General features: G+C 44.3%; 1 protein-coding gene across 2 annotated transcripts in view; it reads right to left on the bottom strand.

Moving 5' to 3' along the window:
- ARSJ (arylsulfatase family member J) overlaps positions 1-17,367 on the bottom strand; it is a 153,234-nt gene that overhangs the window by 25,089 nt on the left and 110,778 nt on the right. The window contains exon 1 of one of the 2 annotated variants that reach the window (XM_054633629.2): positions 8,146-8,834. The exons of the other annotated variant lie outside the window; for it this stretch is intronic. Coding sequence (XP_054489604.2) covers positions 8,146-8,513 — 368 coding nt within the window. The 5' untranslated portion in view covers positions 8,514-8,834. Of the gene's footprint in view, positions 1-8,145; positions 8,835-17,367 lie in introns of those variants that run through there. 2 annotated transcript variants of the gene reach the window in all.

The raw sequence follows: 17,367 nt of genomic DNA, 5'->3' as shown, positions 1-17,367 counted from the left end.
CAAGATTGCAATTTCTTGAATACTTGGCAATATTTTTTTATTTCTAGGAGGAAACAAACAATAAAGAAGAGTTTATAAAGTCAGTGTGTCCCTGCTGTGTGATGTAATTTGGCAGGAGACCTAATTCGGCAACCTCCAGATGCCCCCTCAAACCCAGTTTTCTGGGACTTCATCTACACTGATCCACGACAACTAGATCGGAGTATATAAAATGTGATGGTAAATGGTGTTTTGACAAAATTTATTACATTCAGAGAGGTACAATTTGTGAGGCAACAGTGGGTCTATTAGAGTATATTTAGTCTAAAAATACTACACTGCTTCCCCCTATCCTGAGACTAATTTTCTCCTTTCCCTTCAGCTTCCCATTTTCCTCAAATTATAGTGTTTCTTCAAATTTGTAATTTTCTGCCTCTCCAACACAGAAGGGAACTCATTTCTCATGAGAGCTTATTATCACAGAGATTGCATCTAAAGCAGTACCTTGGTACCCAGTTGTGTTCTATAAATGCTAAGAAAAATTACATAATGGGAGAAAAATCTCTTTCAGGGAAGGAATGCTTTAAAACTCATAAATGGAGATAAAAGTAGACTGAATCAGAAAATGGACGCAAGAGATTTGGCTAGAAAACAGCTAATAATCTGATAAGAGGATGCACTGGAATTAAAATCTATCCCAAAAAGCTGAATTAATATTTCAATTAAAAAAGGAAAAAAAATAAATTAAAAGCCAAAGTAATTTAGTTTGAATTCTGCACTCACAATCAGAGTGCCATGACAGCGAGAAAGCTGCTATGGCACAAACATCCTCACTAACCACGTGTTTAAGTGTAAGGAAAATAAGGACTAGGTTTGGTTTCCAGATGTGAGATTTCTGCCCCAAGGTTGAAAATAAAGGCTCTGGGGCCATAACATACTTATGATATTAATAATGGCTACTTCAATGCTTGTTATCTAATATCTGCAGAGATGCATTTGAGAAGATAATTTTATGTTTGAAGCAGATTAAAATCTGCCTAATTATCCCAGATTTGTTTTCCAACTTCAGCAACATTGTGTCCCTCCAACCTCGAGCTTGATAATGTGTTGCTAACAGCCTGAATTAATAAGCAGGTGATAGCTGACACCACCAATTAATGTATTACAACTGCAGTTGAACTAGGATGATGAAACATACTGAACTGCTTTCTTATTATAAACCAATAAAGTTCCCCTTTTAAAATTCTGCAATTTCATCACAGGCCATGGAGCTATTTTAGTCAATGCTAAAAACACCTCTTGTATTATGAATCCTTTGCATTTGTTACCCATGAGGATTGTCTTAGGTTTTCTCTGAACTCTTGCTATTGCATTCCAGCCTCCCAATTTACACGTACAGAGAGAAGCTGAGGTCAGCAGCCAGGTCTTCTGATTTTTAAGTGAGAAACCAATAAACTGGGTAGCTTTGATGAAATGCTTACTGATACAGAGAAAGCTAACACATCCTACACAAGATCACTCGCACAGGCCCAATCTTCTTTGCCTTGTGCTATTTATATTAATTGAAAAATGGCTGGTGAATTACCTCCTTCATTCTGGAACAGACATTCCAGAATGGACCAAACTCAGCACAGAAAATCTGACTGTGAATCAATACAAAGCCAAGCAAAAAATATGGGGGGAATAGGAAATATCAAAGATTGACTTTAAACCCAAAGTGCAACAAAAATTCAAACCCTGAACTAAGATACACACAATTGTCAAGACAAAGCCCTGGGTGTGGTATTACCACCCACAAAAGTGTCACAGAGACAGAAAGAATGTGGACAGATCCTTCCCTTCTTCTGACATTCAGCTCACAAATCTGGAAAATCTTTCTATGAAATGTAAAGTGTCTTAAAGAAAACATTAATTTAATTTGTCCCATTTCATTTGGTCTAAATCCTTTGACAGGAAAGCAGACCTCATATTTTAATTTCCAGTTTTATTTTCAGCCACCCATCTCAGGTTCCCATCTTGATTCACTTGAAGGAAGAGTAACAGTGAAAAGGGAGAACTGCACAGGAGACCATGGCCACAGCTCATCCAGCTTCTTGTCACAGGCAGTGCTGTGTGCCACCAATGCCAAAGCATGTATCAGGAACAATGCTAAAAGGGCTAAATTCCTTAATTACTTTAAGCTTAACTTTTCCATGGAATTTAATTTCTCTTTTACAGTTGGAACACCCAACAAACCAAACCGCAGGATAAAAGCCTATAACAAGCTCTTTGGAGTACTGATAATTTACAATTACAGATTTTCTAAATTTATTTCCAACTCTATTTCTTTAGCCTACTGTACTTTGGAAAAGTACATAACTTGGAAAATGAAAAACAAAAATCAATTTCCACTACATAGTTATAAATGTCAGGCAATGCTGTTTGCTCCATGCAACAGACTTTGCCTATCAAACAATATTCTTAGAGGCTGCCAGAAAGTGATGCAAGAAAAAGTTATCACAACCTGTCCTACACTTTGCTACTTCCTGCATGTGCCACTTTTTATCTTGATTGCTTGCATGTAGTTTCCCTTCCTGCCCTGTTCTCCACATGCTCCTCTGTGCAGTCAATTAATAATTACGATGATATAGACAGACCTCTTGTAGCTTAATACCCCAGAGCAGCTCAGTACCTGGATCTAATTTTCCATAGAACAGAGGAGAGCAAACAGAGGCAGAATAAAAGAAAGAAAAATAAGTCCTTGCATTTAATTATTTACTTGTTCTCTGTGCGTGCTTCATATATATGTATGTATGGACAGTGTCATGCTAAGCGAAAGACATAAGAACATGGAAAAAGATACCTCAACATCTTTGGCAGCCGTCCCACAAACGGTCCTGAAAGAAGTCAGCAGAAATAAACAGTGACATACTCCAAGAGTTATGAGGCCTAGGGGGAAAAAATCTTGAAAATTTCCAGAGAAAACTAGGATAAAGAAAACAGGAATTTCTAGGAGAAAACTGAAATTCAACTTTCACACAGCATTTTCTCTCAGAGTGAACACTGAAATAGTTTCTGGCATTTAGTAGTGTTTTATTCACACCATGCCTCAGAAGGCCTTCTGTATTAATCTGTACTTCAAATGAAGCACAGATGAATCCAAGCTGGAAGAGACCCCATCCAACTCTTTTCCCCAAGACAGACTCAGCTATGTTATGTCATTCCTGACATATCCTTCCTAATGACTGCCGCTGGAGAAACCCAGCAATTTCTCAAAGCCAGCTATTCCAGGGTTTCACAATCTCTATGTTGCAGGTTCTCCCTCTGATCTGACCTGAAGCTTTCCTGCTCCAGAAAGCCCCTCATTTCTTGTACCATCCAGCATGACACTGAACACACACAATGCCCCTTCTCTACAAAGCTCTTAAAACACAAGAGGCCTACCACATCCCTTCCCATTTTCTCTTCTTCTGACTAAACAGCTCCATTTCCTCTGATCCTTCCCCCTGAGTTATCTCCCTGAGATATCAGATCACCCTTCTCTGGACACTCTCCAATGATACAGACATTGCTCTTGGGGAATGATGCCCAAGTTTGGGCAAAAGTGCTCCAGCCATGGAGAAGGGTTCCTCACAGACCCACCAGGGCCCACATTCTCACAAACTCATGTGATGTTCACCTTTTTTGTAACAGCATGACATTGCTGACCTCACACCTAGTGCATGATGCACTGTAATTCCAGCTACTTTTCTGATCACCAATCTCAGCCTGTTAAATTTCTTCCTGCTTCAGGAATTCAGCAGAGTATCTTCTATTTATCACTGCTGGCTTTAATTTTGTTTTATTTCAGATTATGTCTCTAATTTGTCAAGATGATTTTCAGTATCACTACAGTCCCTTAATGCTGGCAGGCCCTCCTCTCTCACCAGCCCATTTAATCAGAACATTTTATTTCATCATTTCAGTTCTTAATGGAAACACTGATCAGAATGAAGCTCAGGAGCACTGACTGCCAAGTCCCTTTACCCCAGAGCAGATAAAGTATCAGGTCACCTTTTGCTTCTTCAGGCTGATATTCTGCAGCCCTGATGTTTTGTTTCTAATGGAGTGTTAGATATGCTTCCCAGTACCCTGTCAAGGCTCCAGGACCCTTCACTGCACTCAGAGCACAGCAGGTAATTCCCAGTCCCACACTGCTGTACTGGCTCCTTCCCAGAGCAGCACCCTGCTGGAACTGCAGCCTGGGCCAGGATACACCCAAGAGCAGGGAGAGAGGAGGATGACCAACAACTCACACCCGCAGAGTAAAGGATTTCTGCTTGCCTTGAATCAGCTACACTGCCTGCAACTCAAAGTACTGAGCCCACTCCTGTTTGCCAAAATAAGTCTTAGTTTGCTCAAACATTGTCATTTTTAATGCTGAACTAGGTATCACTACACAGGGATGCCTAGAGCCATATGCCTAACACACATAGCTATATATATATGCTTATAAATGTGTGACATTTCTGAATTAGATAAGAGATATAATTACTTCTATTACAATAACACTCAGATTATACTTACTGATTACACACTCTATTTCTGTCTGCTTTGAATGAGCAAATTCTCAATATTCCATTTTATCCCAGGGAAAAAAAAGGATTTATTTCCCCAGACTTTCAGCATTTCCCACCATCTTCCATCTCTACATTCCATCTACAGTGCAAAGCTCATTCCAGAGATTAGTGCAGGGCTTCCATGACTACGAAAAGGATTTCAGATTCTCACTGATCTGTAACCCCAGCTGTGCCTCAGATTCTATAAAGAGAGACCCCTATTCCTGAATAGATGAGGAACCTTCGTGTGCCCCAGATGGATTCCAGTGCACACCATGTTCCCCAGGCTACAAGTCTGATGGTCAGCAGAAAACCAGGAGCCTAGAGGAGGAAGCAGGTATCTAAACAATGCCAAAAGCATTTATAGCATATTATGTCTAGATTCCTCCTTATCAGTCAGTATTAATTGTCAGATTCCTTTGCTAAATTAGATATTGTTCCAGCAAATACCCCTGCATTGCATAATGCCTGCTGCACAGAACTGGGACAGCTACCCCAAGACATGCTTCTCTAAGCTTATAGGCTTTCAGCCAGGTACCCTATTCTGCTCAAATTATTTAGGTTTTGAGGTATGCCTGATACTTTCAAGAAGGAAACAACCACAAAAAATACTGTACCACACAAAACAACTCATCTGGAGACAATTTATGTCACTCACAGCCAAGCCCATCAACAACCACAGGTTTAGTCCAGCTGTAGGAGGTGGGAGAGGCCAGGCAGTGTCCCAGAGCTGCCCAGGGCAGAGCACACCCTGTCACCCAGGTCCCTGCTGCCACACCAGCTGTGCAGCTGCTGTGCAGAGCTGCTCCTTCACCTCCCCTCACAGCCTCTGCACATCACACTGGCCCTCAGCCCACTGCTCACGCCCTTCTTCATTCCTGAGGCTCAGCTCAGCTGCAACCCCCCACACACACCCAGAAGTACAGCCCAAAATAATAAGCTGTGGAAGCCAGCCCTACTAATGGCCTAAAAGCAATAGTTTTGGATGGAGTGAATGGGGAAAGTGACAATACTGTGGGAAAGCAAGGAATGAAAGCAGCCAAAGGCTCACACACAGGGTGTGAGAAAGCTGATAGGGACTCAGAAGTGGTCAGGATGACAAACTCACCAGCTGCTACACTGTGGTACAGCACAGGGGAAAAAAATAATTCTGCCTCTTCCTTCTAACAGGTCATCTCCAGCCTCCTGCCCTGTACTAGCTCACACACAGGACAGCCACCATAAGAAGGGTCTTTTTACTAACACAGGCCACGGAGGGGCTGTCTGGAGACCTGTGAAGAACTTGGGCTGTTCAAAGTCTTCTCCACAATTTAACTTCCACTTGGCAACCTGAGTCAATCATGACTCTGATTTACACAAGTCCCTCTGGATTTGACTGAGCCAACAGGCTATGTTTGGAACATGCTCTAGTTCAAGATGTCCATGTCCATGGCAGGGGCCTGGACTTTCAAAGGTCCCTTCCAACCTTAACTATTCTTTGGTACTTTGTTAAGCACTGGATGTGTATTGGGAGGCATGGAGCATCCAGGTGATCCTCCAGAAGATGAGCAGGTCTTTAGCCTGGAACTAACACATTTAACAAGTCAAGAAATACCAGCACTTGTCCTGGATTAGGAGTGCCCAAATCCTGGCATTTTAATTAAGACACCTCTTCTAAGAAGGCATTACAAGCAGTCATCAAAGCATTTACCTTCAGCAAGAATGGAAACAGTATTCTCTGAACCTGCCCTGTGAGTACTCTATCCAGCCTATCAACCCCTCACCAATCCCTTCCTGATTCCTCCCTCATGAGAAACAGTTCTCTCTCTACAGCTCCTTTTTTCCCTAACGTAGAACAAGATCAAAAAAAATACTATAAGGGCTTCAGACCAGCAGACTAAGAAAATAAAGACAAAGTATAAGCAAATTTCTTTTTTCCTATAAAAGTTTCCAAAACCAAAGCAGGCAGATTTACAGAACCATTTCCACCTGGCAAGCCAATGAAAAGAGCAGGGCTCCTCAGAACATGCCTACCTTTTACTGTATTTAAAGAAGGATGAAAATAGTTAAACTGAGTAACAGTTATCCTTAACTTGTACTTTTCTCACGTTTAGACAATCTCTGCAGCCTCCAAGAGCCAGAGCAGCACCCTGGTTCCACTGGAACTCTGTCATCCCATTCCTGCAGCTGCTGCATGAGTCATTGCTGTGCGGCATGACACTGCCTTTGTGAAGCACTGCTTCCCAAGCCATCATGCTCAGAAAGCTGGCTGCCTACGTGCTGCTGGCAGAGCTCCTGGCCTCCAAGTGCTGCGTGCCCCTAAAGACAGCCGAGGTGCACTGATCGCTGCCCTGGCACCCGTTTCCCTTGAGAGCTGCTGCTTTAGCGGCCTCAGGGCAACTCTGTTCTTGTGAATGAGTGAGGAGGTGCCTCGAAATAACTTCTGAGACACAGTCTGCACAAAGAAGTAAAAAAAAAAAACCAAACAAAGACCTGTGTGGAATTCTTGCTCTAGCTAATGAGTCAGCTCTTCATGCAAATCTCCCTGGTCCAGCAAGGCTGGGAAATAGACCGAGACTGGGAATTATCTCCAGCTCTACCATATGGAGATGCGAGACACCAGGCCAGTTGCTTGTTATGTTTAACATGTGTTTCTTTTACCAGCAGTGCCTTGTTCCTGTTTATACTTCGGGAAAGGAGAAAATAAACTTTTTTTCCTCTCATTTTGTTTTGCTCTTTTAGGAGTTCCCTGTTCCTGTCAAAGGGAGTTAAGCTAAACAGAGACAAGGAAGTTCTGTTCCAGAGTAAATGCGTCCACACTTGGAGATTTAAAAATTGTTCCTACAGTTCAAATGCATAAACTCCCCCCCTTTAATTCTCATTAACCTTCTGACGTAAGAAGGCCCTGAGTTTGGGTAATTATTTTGTTAGCAGACCACAGTATAACACAACTTTAAGGCAAAGCACATGACACCCACCCAGAGCTCTCACCAGTTAGGAGAGGCACCTATTTTAGTGGCTTAGGAGTAAAGTTTGTAATTGTCTGCAAAGTGACGAGAGCCATGCTGCAGCTATGAGGGTGCTGAGAGAACCTGAACTCCCCATGCCCCACATGTCCCCATGTGACACACTGGGACACCAGCTCACAAATGCAGGATAACCCTTGGAGAGAGCCCACATCAAGACAATGCCAGTGAGACCCGTGACCCAGCTGCAATGAACACAGGAGGAGAAAACGAAAGGCTGGCATTTCCTCCTCCTCTGAGTGCCCTGGAAATCACATAGCAAAGCGGAGCTGCTCGCTCCCAGCAATAGCAACGTTACTTGACAACCAGCACGTCTGTCAGTGATGCTGTAAGCACCAACGTGCTCCAGCACTCTGCAGGGCAGCTCGCAGTGCTGAACCCTCCTGCCTCACACGGTGACAGCTCCATCTCACTGTTTCAAACCTATCACAAGTCCATTCCATTCAAGGTTTTAAGGGAACCACAGAGGCACCTTTTGCCCATAGGATAACCCACACGTGAACCTGCCAGGTTCACCCCTGCTCTTTCCAACAGGGACAGCGTTTAGGCTGGAGAGGTGAATGATGAAGCAGTAGCAAACTTACTTTCCAGTGATCAATTGGCTTCTGGACGGTGTACACATGGGCTGGACATAGTAGTTCTCCAGCTTGACTCCTTCGGCAGCCAGTTTGTCCAGCGTGGGCGTCCGGATCTCGGACCCGTGGTACCCCACGTCCCTGAAGCCCTGATCGTCGGCCAGGATGAAGATGATGTGCGGCTGCGAGCGGGGGGCGCCCGCCGCGGGCTCCTCTCCCAGCAGGTTCCCCGGCGCCTCCCCGGCACCTCCCCGGCGGCTGCCCCAGGCCAGGTAGCCGCAGGTGAGGAGGCTGAGCAGGGACAGCCCGGCCAGCACCGCCGCCACCATCCTCCCCGGGCTGGGGCGGCGCGGCCAGCGGCGCCCACCGCGGGCCATCCACCGCGGCGGGAGGGCAGAAAAACAGGAACGAAAAGGAAATAAATCAACAAAAACCCAACAAAGCCAGGCGGCCTCGGGACGGGCGGCGCCCGTCAGGGCTCTCTCCGGGCGAGGGACATCGCAGCCACCCCAACTTCGGCAACTTCAGCCGCTGGAGCCGGTGCCGGAGCCGGGCGGGTGGGCAGGGCCCTGCCGGGGGTCACAGCACCCTCGGCCCGCCCCCGGCCCCGCGCCGGGGCGCCGCTGCCAGCCCGTCCCGGGGCCGCTGCCCATGGCGGGGCGAGCCGGGGCGCCCCGGGACGGGACGGGGCCGGGACAGGCCGGGACGTGCCGCCCCCCGCCCGCCTCCGCCGGCGCTGCCGGGCCGCGCCGCTCCCTCCCCGCTCCCTCCGCCCACCCTCGCCACCGCCCCCGGTGCTCGGACCCGCCGGAGGACAGGGGCACCACGGCCCGGCAGAACCCGCAGCCCCGCTCCTCCCTGCCCGGCCCCTCCAGAAGCCCGTCTCCGGCACCGGCCCGACCCGTCCGCAACTCTTTTCTTCCTTTCCCTCTCCTCCCCTCCCTCGCCCGCCCCCCGCATCCCAGAGGAAAAGCCCCCACCCTGTTCAGCCGCCAGCCCCGGCCTCCCCCCCCACAGCGAGGTGGTCCTGCTCCTTCCGCCCCCTCGAAATATTGATTGTTTTAAGTGCTTCTGACTTGGCCACAAACATCTGGAAGGTATGAACGTACCGGATTTGTTTCCAGCCACAAAACAGCCCCAAATCCCAAACCCTCCAATTCTGGCGAGGCTGTGGCAAACGCCAGGAATGCGCCTTTGCAGAATACAATCACTTTTAAGAATTTGGCTTAATGTACGAATGTGCTGCAGTTGCAAAATACAACTTCGCCCTGTCCTGGAAGACACCGAGTCAAGCAGAAACTGATATTCACACATGATTAGGCTGAAGTAAATCTGCAGGTCTGACCTGTGTAACATGAGTCAGCACGAACGACTTTTAGTCACACCAGGTTTTAGAAAGCATTAACTCTTAAACAGGAACTTGGACCAAGCCCTCTAGTTCCTGCACCTCTGTGCTAAGCTAAAGCTGGTCCCTGCCAAGGGACTTTCTATATCCCTCTGGGATCCCTCCCGGATTAAAAATAAAGTAGGGCTGTCTTGAGAGAACTTTAATTTGGGTTGAATCTAACCGATTCGGTTCACATCAGGTTGTACAAAACTGTCCCCACTCTAAAATTTCCATTGAAAAAGACCCATTCAGAAATAACTAACTGTTACGCTGAAGTTTTCAATGGTACAGCAGGAAAACATGGAAGTAAAAGCAGATTTAGGGATTTCAGTGTGCTAAGTAAAGGCTTGTTCACGCTGAAAAGTGATACAATAAGGTAACAACTGCACCGTAAAACCTGCAGAGTTTAACTTCTGAGGTAGAACATCTTCTGAAATCACAGCACATTAACACAAGAGCTTAAAAAAAAAAAAAAAAAACCAACCCAAAATCTTAAACTTAAGAAACTGTGACATTTTCATCTACTGTCCCTGCCCATGGCAGGGGGGGGTGGAATTAGAGGTTCCTTCCAACCCAAACCATTCTATGATTCCTTGAAGTTACACTTCCTTTAAAAGAATTTTCTAATTCTATTCCAATTTTTACTCCTGCCTTTTTCCCCACACTTACAAGACCAAAAGAATGTATGTAGACACTAAATCCATAAATGGTCAAGTGCAAATCAGATTAGTGATGCCATTTTGCCTTTAACACAAACAAGATATGATGATTCCCTTTTAATATAAGCTGTAGTAGCACCATGGACCCAGGCAAACATCAGAATCAGAACATCATAAATATCTGATCAAATCTATACATACATATTTTCTAGCAGTAAAGTAGGAAAACTATATTATCAAGAAGATGCCATAGAACAGTCTAAGAAGACAGGAGGAGAGCAGAGCCTGTGACTTTCCAGTGCCCCATTAACCATACCAATCCCTGTTAGTCCCACCCAGCTGCAAATGAAAATATTCCAGGGCAATCTCTGCCAGACATCTATAAACTTGACCTTCTCTCTTTTTAGGCCTGACAAAGCTTCCTTTTTTTTTTCTGTTTTTTCCTCCCACTTTTGCAAAAACAAAAGTAGGCTTATGTCAGCAAAATACTCAGGTGACCTTCAAGCAGAGAGGCCTTAGAAGATAATGTGCTACTAATATTCTACTTCAGGAAATATTTGTAGATGCTCAGAAATTGTAGCCAAGGTTTATAGAGCCCATTCAGGATGCTCAGTGAAAGGAACAGAAGAGTTGTGAAAGCAGAAGGAAGTATTTTTTCCCTGAGGTGAAAGAAATCCTAAACATCCATAGGTATTTGAACTTGAGTGCAGTGAAAACATTAATTCAAACATACACTAGTTAAAACTGAATTTAGCACACCATTAGGAAAGAATATATTTTTAGTCCTTGCTATGCAGTCTCTTGTGTGTATTGAGGCCATCAAATTAAATTTGTGCAGAGAGGACGGCTGCAGTTGGAGGCTCATCTGCAGTTACCTGCAGCCCGGGTGGGGGCTCTTAGAGCTGCCCTTTGCTGGTTCTTTCGGGTCAGGCTGCCACTGACCTGCTCTTCCCAAGGCAGATGTGTATGACACACAAAGATATCCCAAAAAAACATGTGTTCTGTCTCCTTTCTCTGCCCTGACTGCCCTTTGTGCCAGCTGCCTCCCAAAGGTGACAGCCCTGTGGTGCAGGAGACTGGAGAGAGCTCCAGCATGAAGGCTGGACATGCAAACTCCCATTCCTTGTGCCAGCACTCTTCCTGAGAGAGAGCTTCACTCCAAGTTACAGAGAAACAGGAACAATACTGGTAAGTGAGGTCTTGGGAAGACAGTTTATAGGAAAAAAAATAGATTCAAGTGCTAAGGCTCCTACAGTAGCTGTTTTTCTAACCCTTAGGTCAGTCTTGAAAAGGTAATTCTTCCTAGCTGGACAAAGGTAATTCTTCCTAGCTGGAGCTTACATGTTTCTCTTACCTGTGACTCACAGCTGTCAGTAACAAGGAAGGATGCAATTTGGGATGTGCAATTCAGTGCTCTTCGTAATCATGCCTGAGGCCAGGAAACTTTGCCTGAAGGACAGCTTTTGAACTGCTATTTTTAGCTGAATTGCTGCAACTAGAGAAAGAATGAAACAGGCTTTGGCCTACACACAGAGTCAATATTCTACATATTTCCAAGAACAGTAATTTCTGTGCATTTCCTTTCACCTTGCTCATTTCTGCACACCCCTGTCCTGAGCATACCTTCCTCACAGAGGAAGGAAAGGCAGGACATCCCTGCACTCTGCTGTCCAGGTGGGTGCTGTGCTTTTGCCAGGCACTCATTACTGAAAACAGCAAACTACAACATGAATAGAAGTCTGGTGAGTCACAAGCTTGACATCATTCCCTTTGCCTCCTTTGGTGGACCCTGGTAATTAATTTTCAGATGTGCTGCTTGGGAATGCTCAGATTCCACCCATGGCTTAGTCCCTGCTGCATGATGACATAAACAGAGCTTTGCTCTTAGCTTATTCTATATTTAACACAGACTTTCCTCAGCTCCCCACCGTATGTTGTAGGCAAAGGTCCAGATTCTGATCTCAGCTGCCTGCACTGATGTAAATGTGCACTCACTCAACTGATGCCAGTAAAGTCACTCTGGAAATCTGGGATGTGACCTTAGATATCCCTCTTGTGTCAGTCCCTGCAATCATTGAAACAACACAACTTGGGAGCTGGTGCTGGCCTTCCTGGAGGCGTCTCCCATTTCCCAGTTGCATAAGGTTTATGGTCCCAAGTGAAACAGAACCAAGTCTTTAAACTCCTGCAGTCCTACTGAAATGGCTGCTTCTGGAAACAGCAACTGCTGTGCTTCTGTAGGAAAAGGGGACATTTTGGTAGCAGGTGCCAGGAGAAGTCACAGAATCACAGAATGGTTGGTTTGAAAGGGACCTTAAAGACCATCCAGTTCCATTCCTGTGCCATGGGCAGGGACACCTCCCACTGGACCAGGTCTCTGAGCACAGGTCACAGTTCTCTGGCTGTCAGAGCAAGGGGTGTGGACACTTTTCTGGCCTTACTGAGTCTCTGAAGAGCCAAATAATTCAAGAGGTTACAGCACACATTCAGAGGCTGCCACAGCCATCAGCACGTAAGTGCTTTGAAGCTTTGGCATGTTGGCTGAATCTCTTTCTCAGCTACAGTCTCCAGCACGGTTTCCTTGCCACTAACAGTACAGAGGGAACAGCCTCATCTGTTCCTACAGTGTGGGGTTTTACACAAAGGTCACCTGTCCTGTTTAAAACTTGCACTCTTGGTTAAAACTGCACTCTAGTGCACTCCTGGTTTTGATCTCATCACCAGTTTGGCTAATGCACTGTGAGAAATACTGCCTTGGGTTTGGTTGAAACCCACTAGTACAGTTCATTTTTGCAACTGCATGCTGCAAGAACTTTCATTTGCTTTCTTTACTGTGAGATTTTCAAAGCTGTCACACCAGCTCTTAGTGCAGACAGTAAGAATTACATTTAGTTACAGATTTTAAAGCTGGAAGAGCCCACCATTACCATCTGTGTAGCAACTCATGTCACAGAGACTACAGGACTTCCCTGAAATAATGCTCTTATAAACATGTGGGCAAATGTTTTAGAAACTAACCAAGACTTCACTTAAAAATTATGATTATAGACCCTGATTCACTATTCCAGTTGTTAACCACAATCACTGAAACTTCTGTATTTTATTTCTAGTCTGAATTTGATACTGTCCAGTCCACAAGGCAACTACTTGCATTCCTCACCCAATCCTAAACTCTCTGCCTACTCACATAACCAAAACATGCATTGAGAGATAGAATATGATAAAGAAGATTAAAATTTAAAAAAGAACCACAAGGCTTTTAGGGAGAAATGTGCTATAAACCTCTTTTTTGATATTTAAATCAATCAATACTTCCTGCAAGTTTGGTAAATTATCTAAGTATGTGTGAACACAATGTATTTCAAACGAAATGCTATTTATTATGAATATGAGAATGTATATTGTAAATTTCCTCACTGTATTATTCCCATTTCTATGAATGAGACCCTAGGTCTCATTCATAGGTCTTTGGTAGAAAAGGTCTTTGGTAGAAATGACTTCTCCATCTACAGATAAGATAAACTTCATTAAAGCTGCTGTGCAGATACAGCCTTGTGAGCCCAATTTACAGCCTGCTGGAAAGAGACTCCTCAATGGACAGCAGTCTAATAAAGCTCTTCTCTTGCATGGTGCTTCCAGGACTATTCTTCTTGTGGATGGATAATGGCTGCATGTGCCTTTTTTCTGCTGCAGGCACTTTTTTCTAGGATCAAGGATATAATCATCAATTCCTCCCAAAATTAATAGAGCAGCTACACATGTAAATGACAATAAAGCAATTTTACATTCATTTAAAAACCCCTTTCTACACTAAGATCACTTCCTGTGTTCAGGAAAACTACTGCCTACTTTGCACCATAAAGCAGCAGGTAAAGGGATAACTAACCTGGCAGAAAATAAGTGTTGCTTAGGAACCAAGAGGTAAGTAGGAAGAAGAATGCATTTATCAAATTCTACAGCAAAAGCTGGCCAGAATGGAATTCAGTGGCACACTGAATCACAGAAATGTAAAATGTAGGCTGCAGCATGTTCTGAACACCAGAGCAACCAAAAACTGCTGATTAAGGTCAATCAGTAATTAAAAACCATAAAACCCCTCTGATTCCACAGAGGGTGATAAATCCCAGGTGAAACCTCGTACAGGAGTGTGTTATGCAAATGAGAGCCTCAGGGCACTGTTGCAGTATTAGTAATAACAAGGAGCCGAAATTCTGCAGGTAGAGTGTTTCTCTCACTTCCTCTGGGAATGTGTGAGCATTCTCAAAGTCAGCAGCTCCACAGGTTAGATGGGATTTCAGCTGGGCCTGGATGAGTGCCAGGATTCCTGAAAACATACCATCCCCTGCCTGCCCAAACTGCACACGTAGTAAATTAAGAATTTTCTGAGAAGCCTTTCCAGCGTTCTGCTCTGGTAACATCACACAAATGGCTGCTTGCATTAATAGCCCCAGCACTGTCCTGGTCTCGTGGATGAAGCCCCACCGATTCCCTCTTCTGAATTCCTGTCAGGCATGTTCAATGGCTCGGATCAGGATGTCTTTTCAATTACACACAAACCTTGTGAAACATCTCCAATGAGGAAACTCAATCCTCTTCCAGGAGATCATCAAAGTAAAGCTTCGCTCTGGGATTCATCAACACACTCTGCTATCCTGCCCCAGCACCCATCAGTTCTTATCTCCTCTCAGAATTGCACATTCCTCCATCCCTTTTCCAAGCACAGGCTCAGCTCCTGCGAGAGGACTTCAGGCAGACAGAGCTGTGCAACAAAACCAAGCTGCTCTCCCAGGTGGGTTTGTGTTTCCTTCCCCACGCTGAAATGAAAACCTCCTGTCTCCCGGCCTTCCCGTTCGGGATGAATTACCCATGCAGTTCCTGTGCTGCCAGCTCTGGACTCCTGACAGTATCATTAAGCTCAGCTCCACCAGGGACACATCCCTTCAGACACTGAACAGTAATACTTTTATGCTGCCTGAGGAGTCTGCAGCATTGCATGTTGCGTTGGGAAGCAAATCCCTCTCCCAGGGCAGGAAAAGGCACGGGCAGAGTGGTCAAAGAAGGCGTTGTTAGAGGTCCCTCTGTGTTTCTAGAGAGCAAACGTTGCCTTTTCTTCTGGAAGTGCTCAAGACAGAACAGGCTGCTCCTCTTTCTTTGCTATTTGCTAGGAGCTTACAATAAATCTCTGAGTTGTGCCACAGGCTGCAGGCATGGAACATTGTGTGAATGCCCTGTGCGAGCAGCTGTGGGGGTACTGATAGCCCCAGGTACCTTTTCAAACCCTATCCTGGAAAAAAGAACTTCCTGTGAAGTGTGCACACCACTGCACAGTGCCCACACGAAGGAGGAACATGCTTTACCTAAGGAGTGGTTGAAGTAAGAGCCATTGAAACATCATGGACATACAGCTGTGGAGCTCTAATGAGCTATGGAATGCTCTTGGAATGACAGCAGCTGCTGTAGCATCACGATTCTGCAGTTGCTAAAATAATTGCCTCAGCTTAGAGGAAGTTTTACTACTTTAGTTTCCTCTGTTCCCCCGTGCTAGGCCTTGTAAATGCTGTGAAATAGAAACTATCACCACACTCAGCAGTGAAAAAAAGACCAACAGAGGAAAAAGCCCTGAGAAACTAATTTCCTCAACTGGGTGTCAGCAGTTTCTGTATCAGCCTGTGAAAGCCTTGAGTTATTTGATCCTCAGGTTACACTTCTTCCCTGAAAATGGACTTTAAGTGCATGTATTTGGCAAAATCTACTCTTAAAGCTGTAATAATTTGCAGCTGCCTGTAGGTCAATACTTTTTTATATACATATATGATGGGTAAAACAATAGTTGTTTCTGTTAATTTACTATGCTCTTTATTGCACAGGTTCTTTCACCCACAGAACTTCTGCTACCATAAACCCTCAGAATTCTGGACACAGTAAGAACATGTATGGTCTAAACTTTCACTACTTCAATCATCAAAAAATAAAAACCTAAATTGTATTTTGTGCAGTAGAACTGTGTGAAATACAAGAATCTAGAAGGAATGTGTTGCCCCTTTTTCTGACAAGTGGCAATGAGTACTTACAAGTAAGCCATATCCATCTTTTGGTTTGGGTGAAGAGATATAAAATAGAAGCTCTTTTTTTACTGTTATAGGAAATTCCTTCTAATATTGTCTCTAAAGTAAACAATTATAAATGTATTCATGGGCATTTATAACACTGGCAAAGATCCATGTCTTCAGATCATGGATCAGGCACCTAATTCTCATGGGATTTAAAAAAAAAAAAAAGTTTAATTAAAGTTTCTCTAATTTGTTTAATAAAAATTTATTTAATTTGTTTAATACATTTTGGATCCTATATCTCTTCTGAACTTGGTTGTTTTAATGCATTTTCTCTTCATTTTTTAAGGGAAAAAAGCAAGAACAGTCCCACATTTTTATCACAAATAATCTGAAGGCATGTTTTGCTTGCCTCTCACACTCAGGTTTGAGCCCATAAGTAAATTTCAGAGGCTGATAAAATCGTTAAAGCCAGCAGCCCAGCAGCTGTACTGTCTGTCTTTGGCAGTATTTCATCCTTATCAGAGGCAGCATCCAAATGTTCGCCAATTTTAATGATAAAAGTGGACACACCTATTTTACATTGAAGAAAATATCAGGTTTAGAATAACCATGGAAGGAAAGCTGAGTATCTCTGAGGATCTGTGACTGAACTGTCATAAACATGGATTAACTGAACATAATTTATAGATTTTGATTTTACCAGCAGAATGCGTAGATTAGAATTTATTCTTAAAGTTATGATTTGAATGCTTGAGCTCATCTGTAAAAATCAGTCTGTGCAGAGGCAAACCACACAAGTTGCTTTCTGAAAATCAAATGGGCCTATGTTTGCTTAATGCCGAAGCTGTCACTGATTAAAGATAGGCTTGGCAACTGTCTCGATGGGGCTTGAGGAGGCAATTCTCTGCCACGGCAGAAACCTGGAGCCAAAAACCTCAGAGGTCTACCCCTGAACCGCCTTGCTTGCAACTAACTCTGGCTTCTCTCTTGTCTGATTCCCACCATCCTGATGAAGACATCAATTTCCCTTTATTGGTTTACAGCAAATCACGCCAATCTCTGGTTACAGCAGAGCTCTCACAATTGCTAGCAATACAGATCAAATCCACAGTTCCGTTCCTAGATGGTGCAC

Source organism: Agelaius phoeniceus, chromosome 4 (genome assembly GCF_051311805.1).
Source record: "Agelaius phoeniceus isolate bAgePho1 chromosome 4, bAgePho1.hap1, whole genome shotgun sequence".
Classification (NCBI taxonomy): Eukaryota; Metazoa; Chordata; class Aves; order Passeriformes; family Icteridae; genus Agelaius; species Agelaius phoeniceus.
Note: the sequence above shows the minus strand (reverse complement) of the source record. Positions and strands in the feature narration are given on the sequence as shown.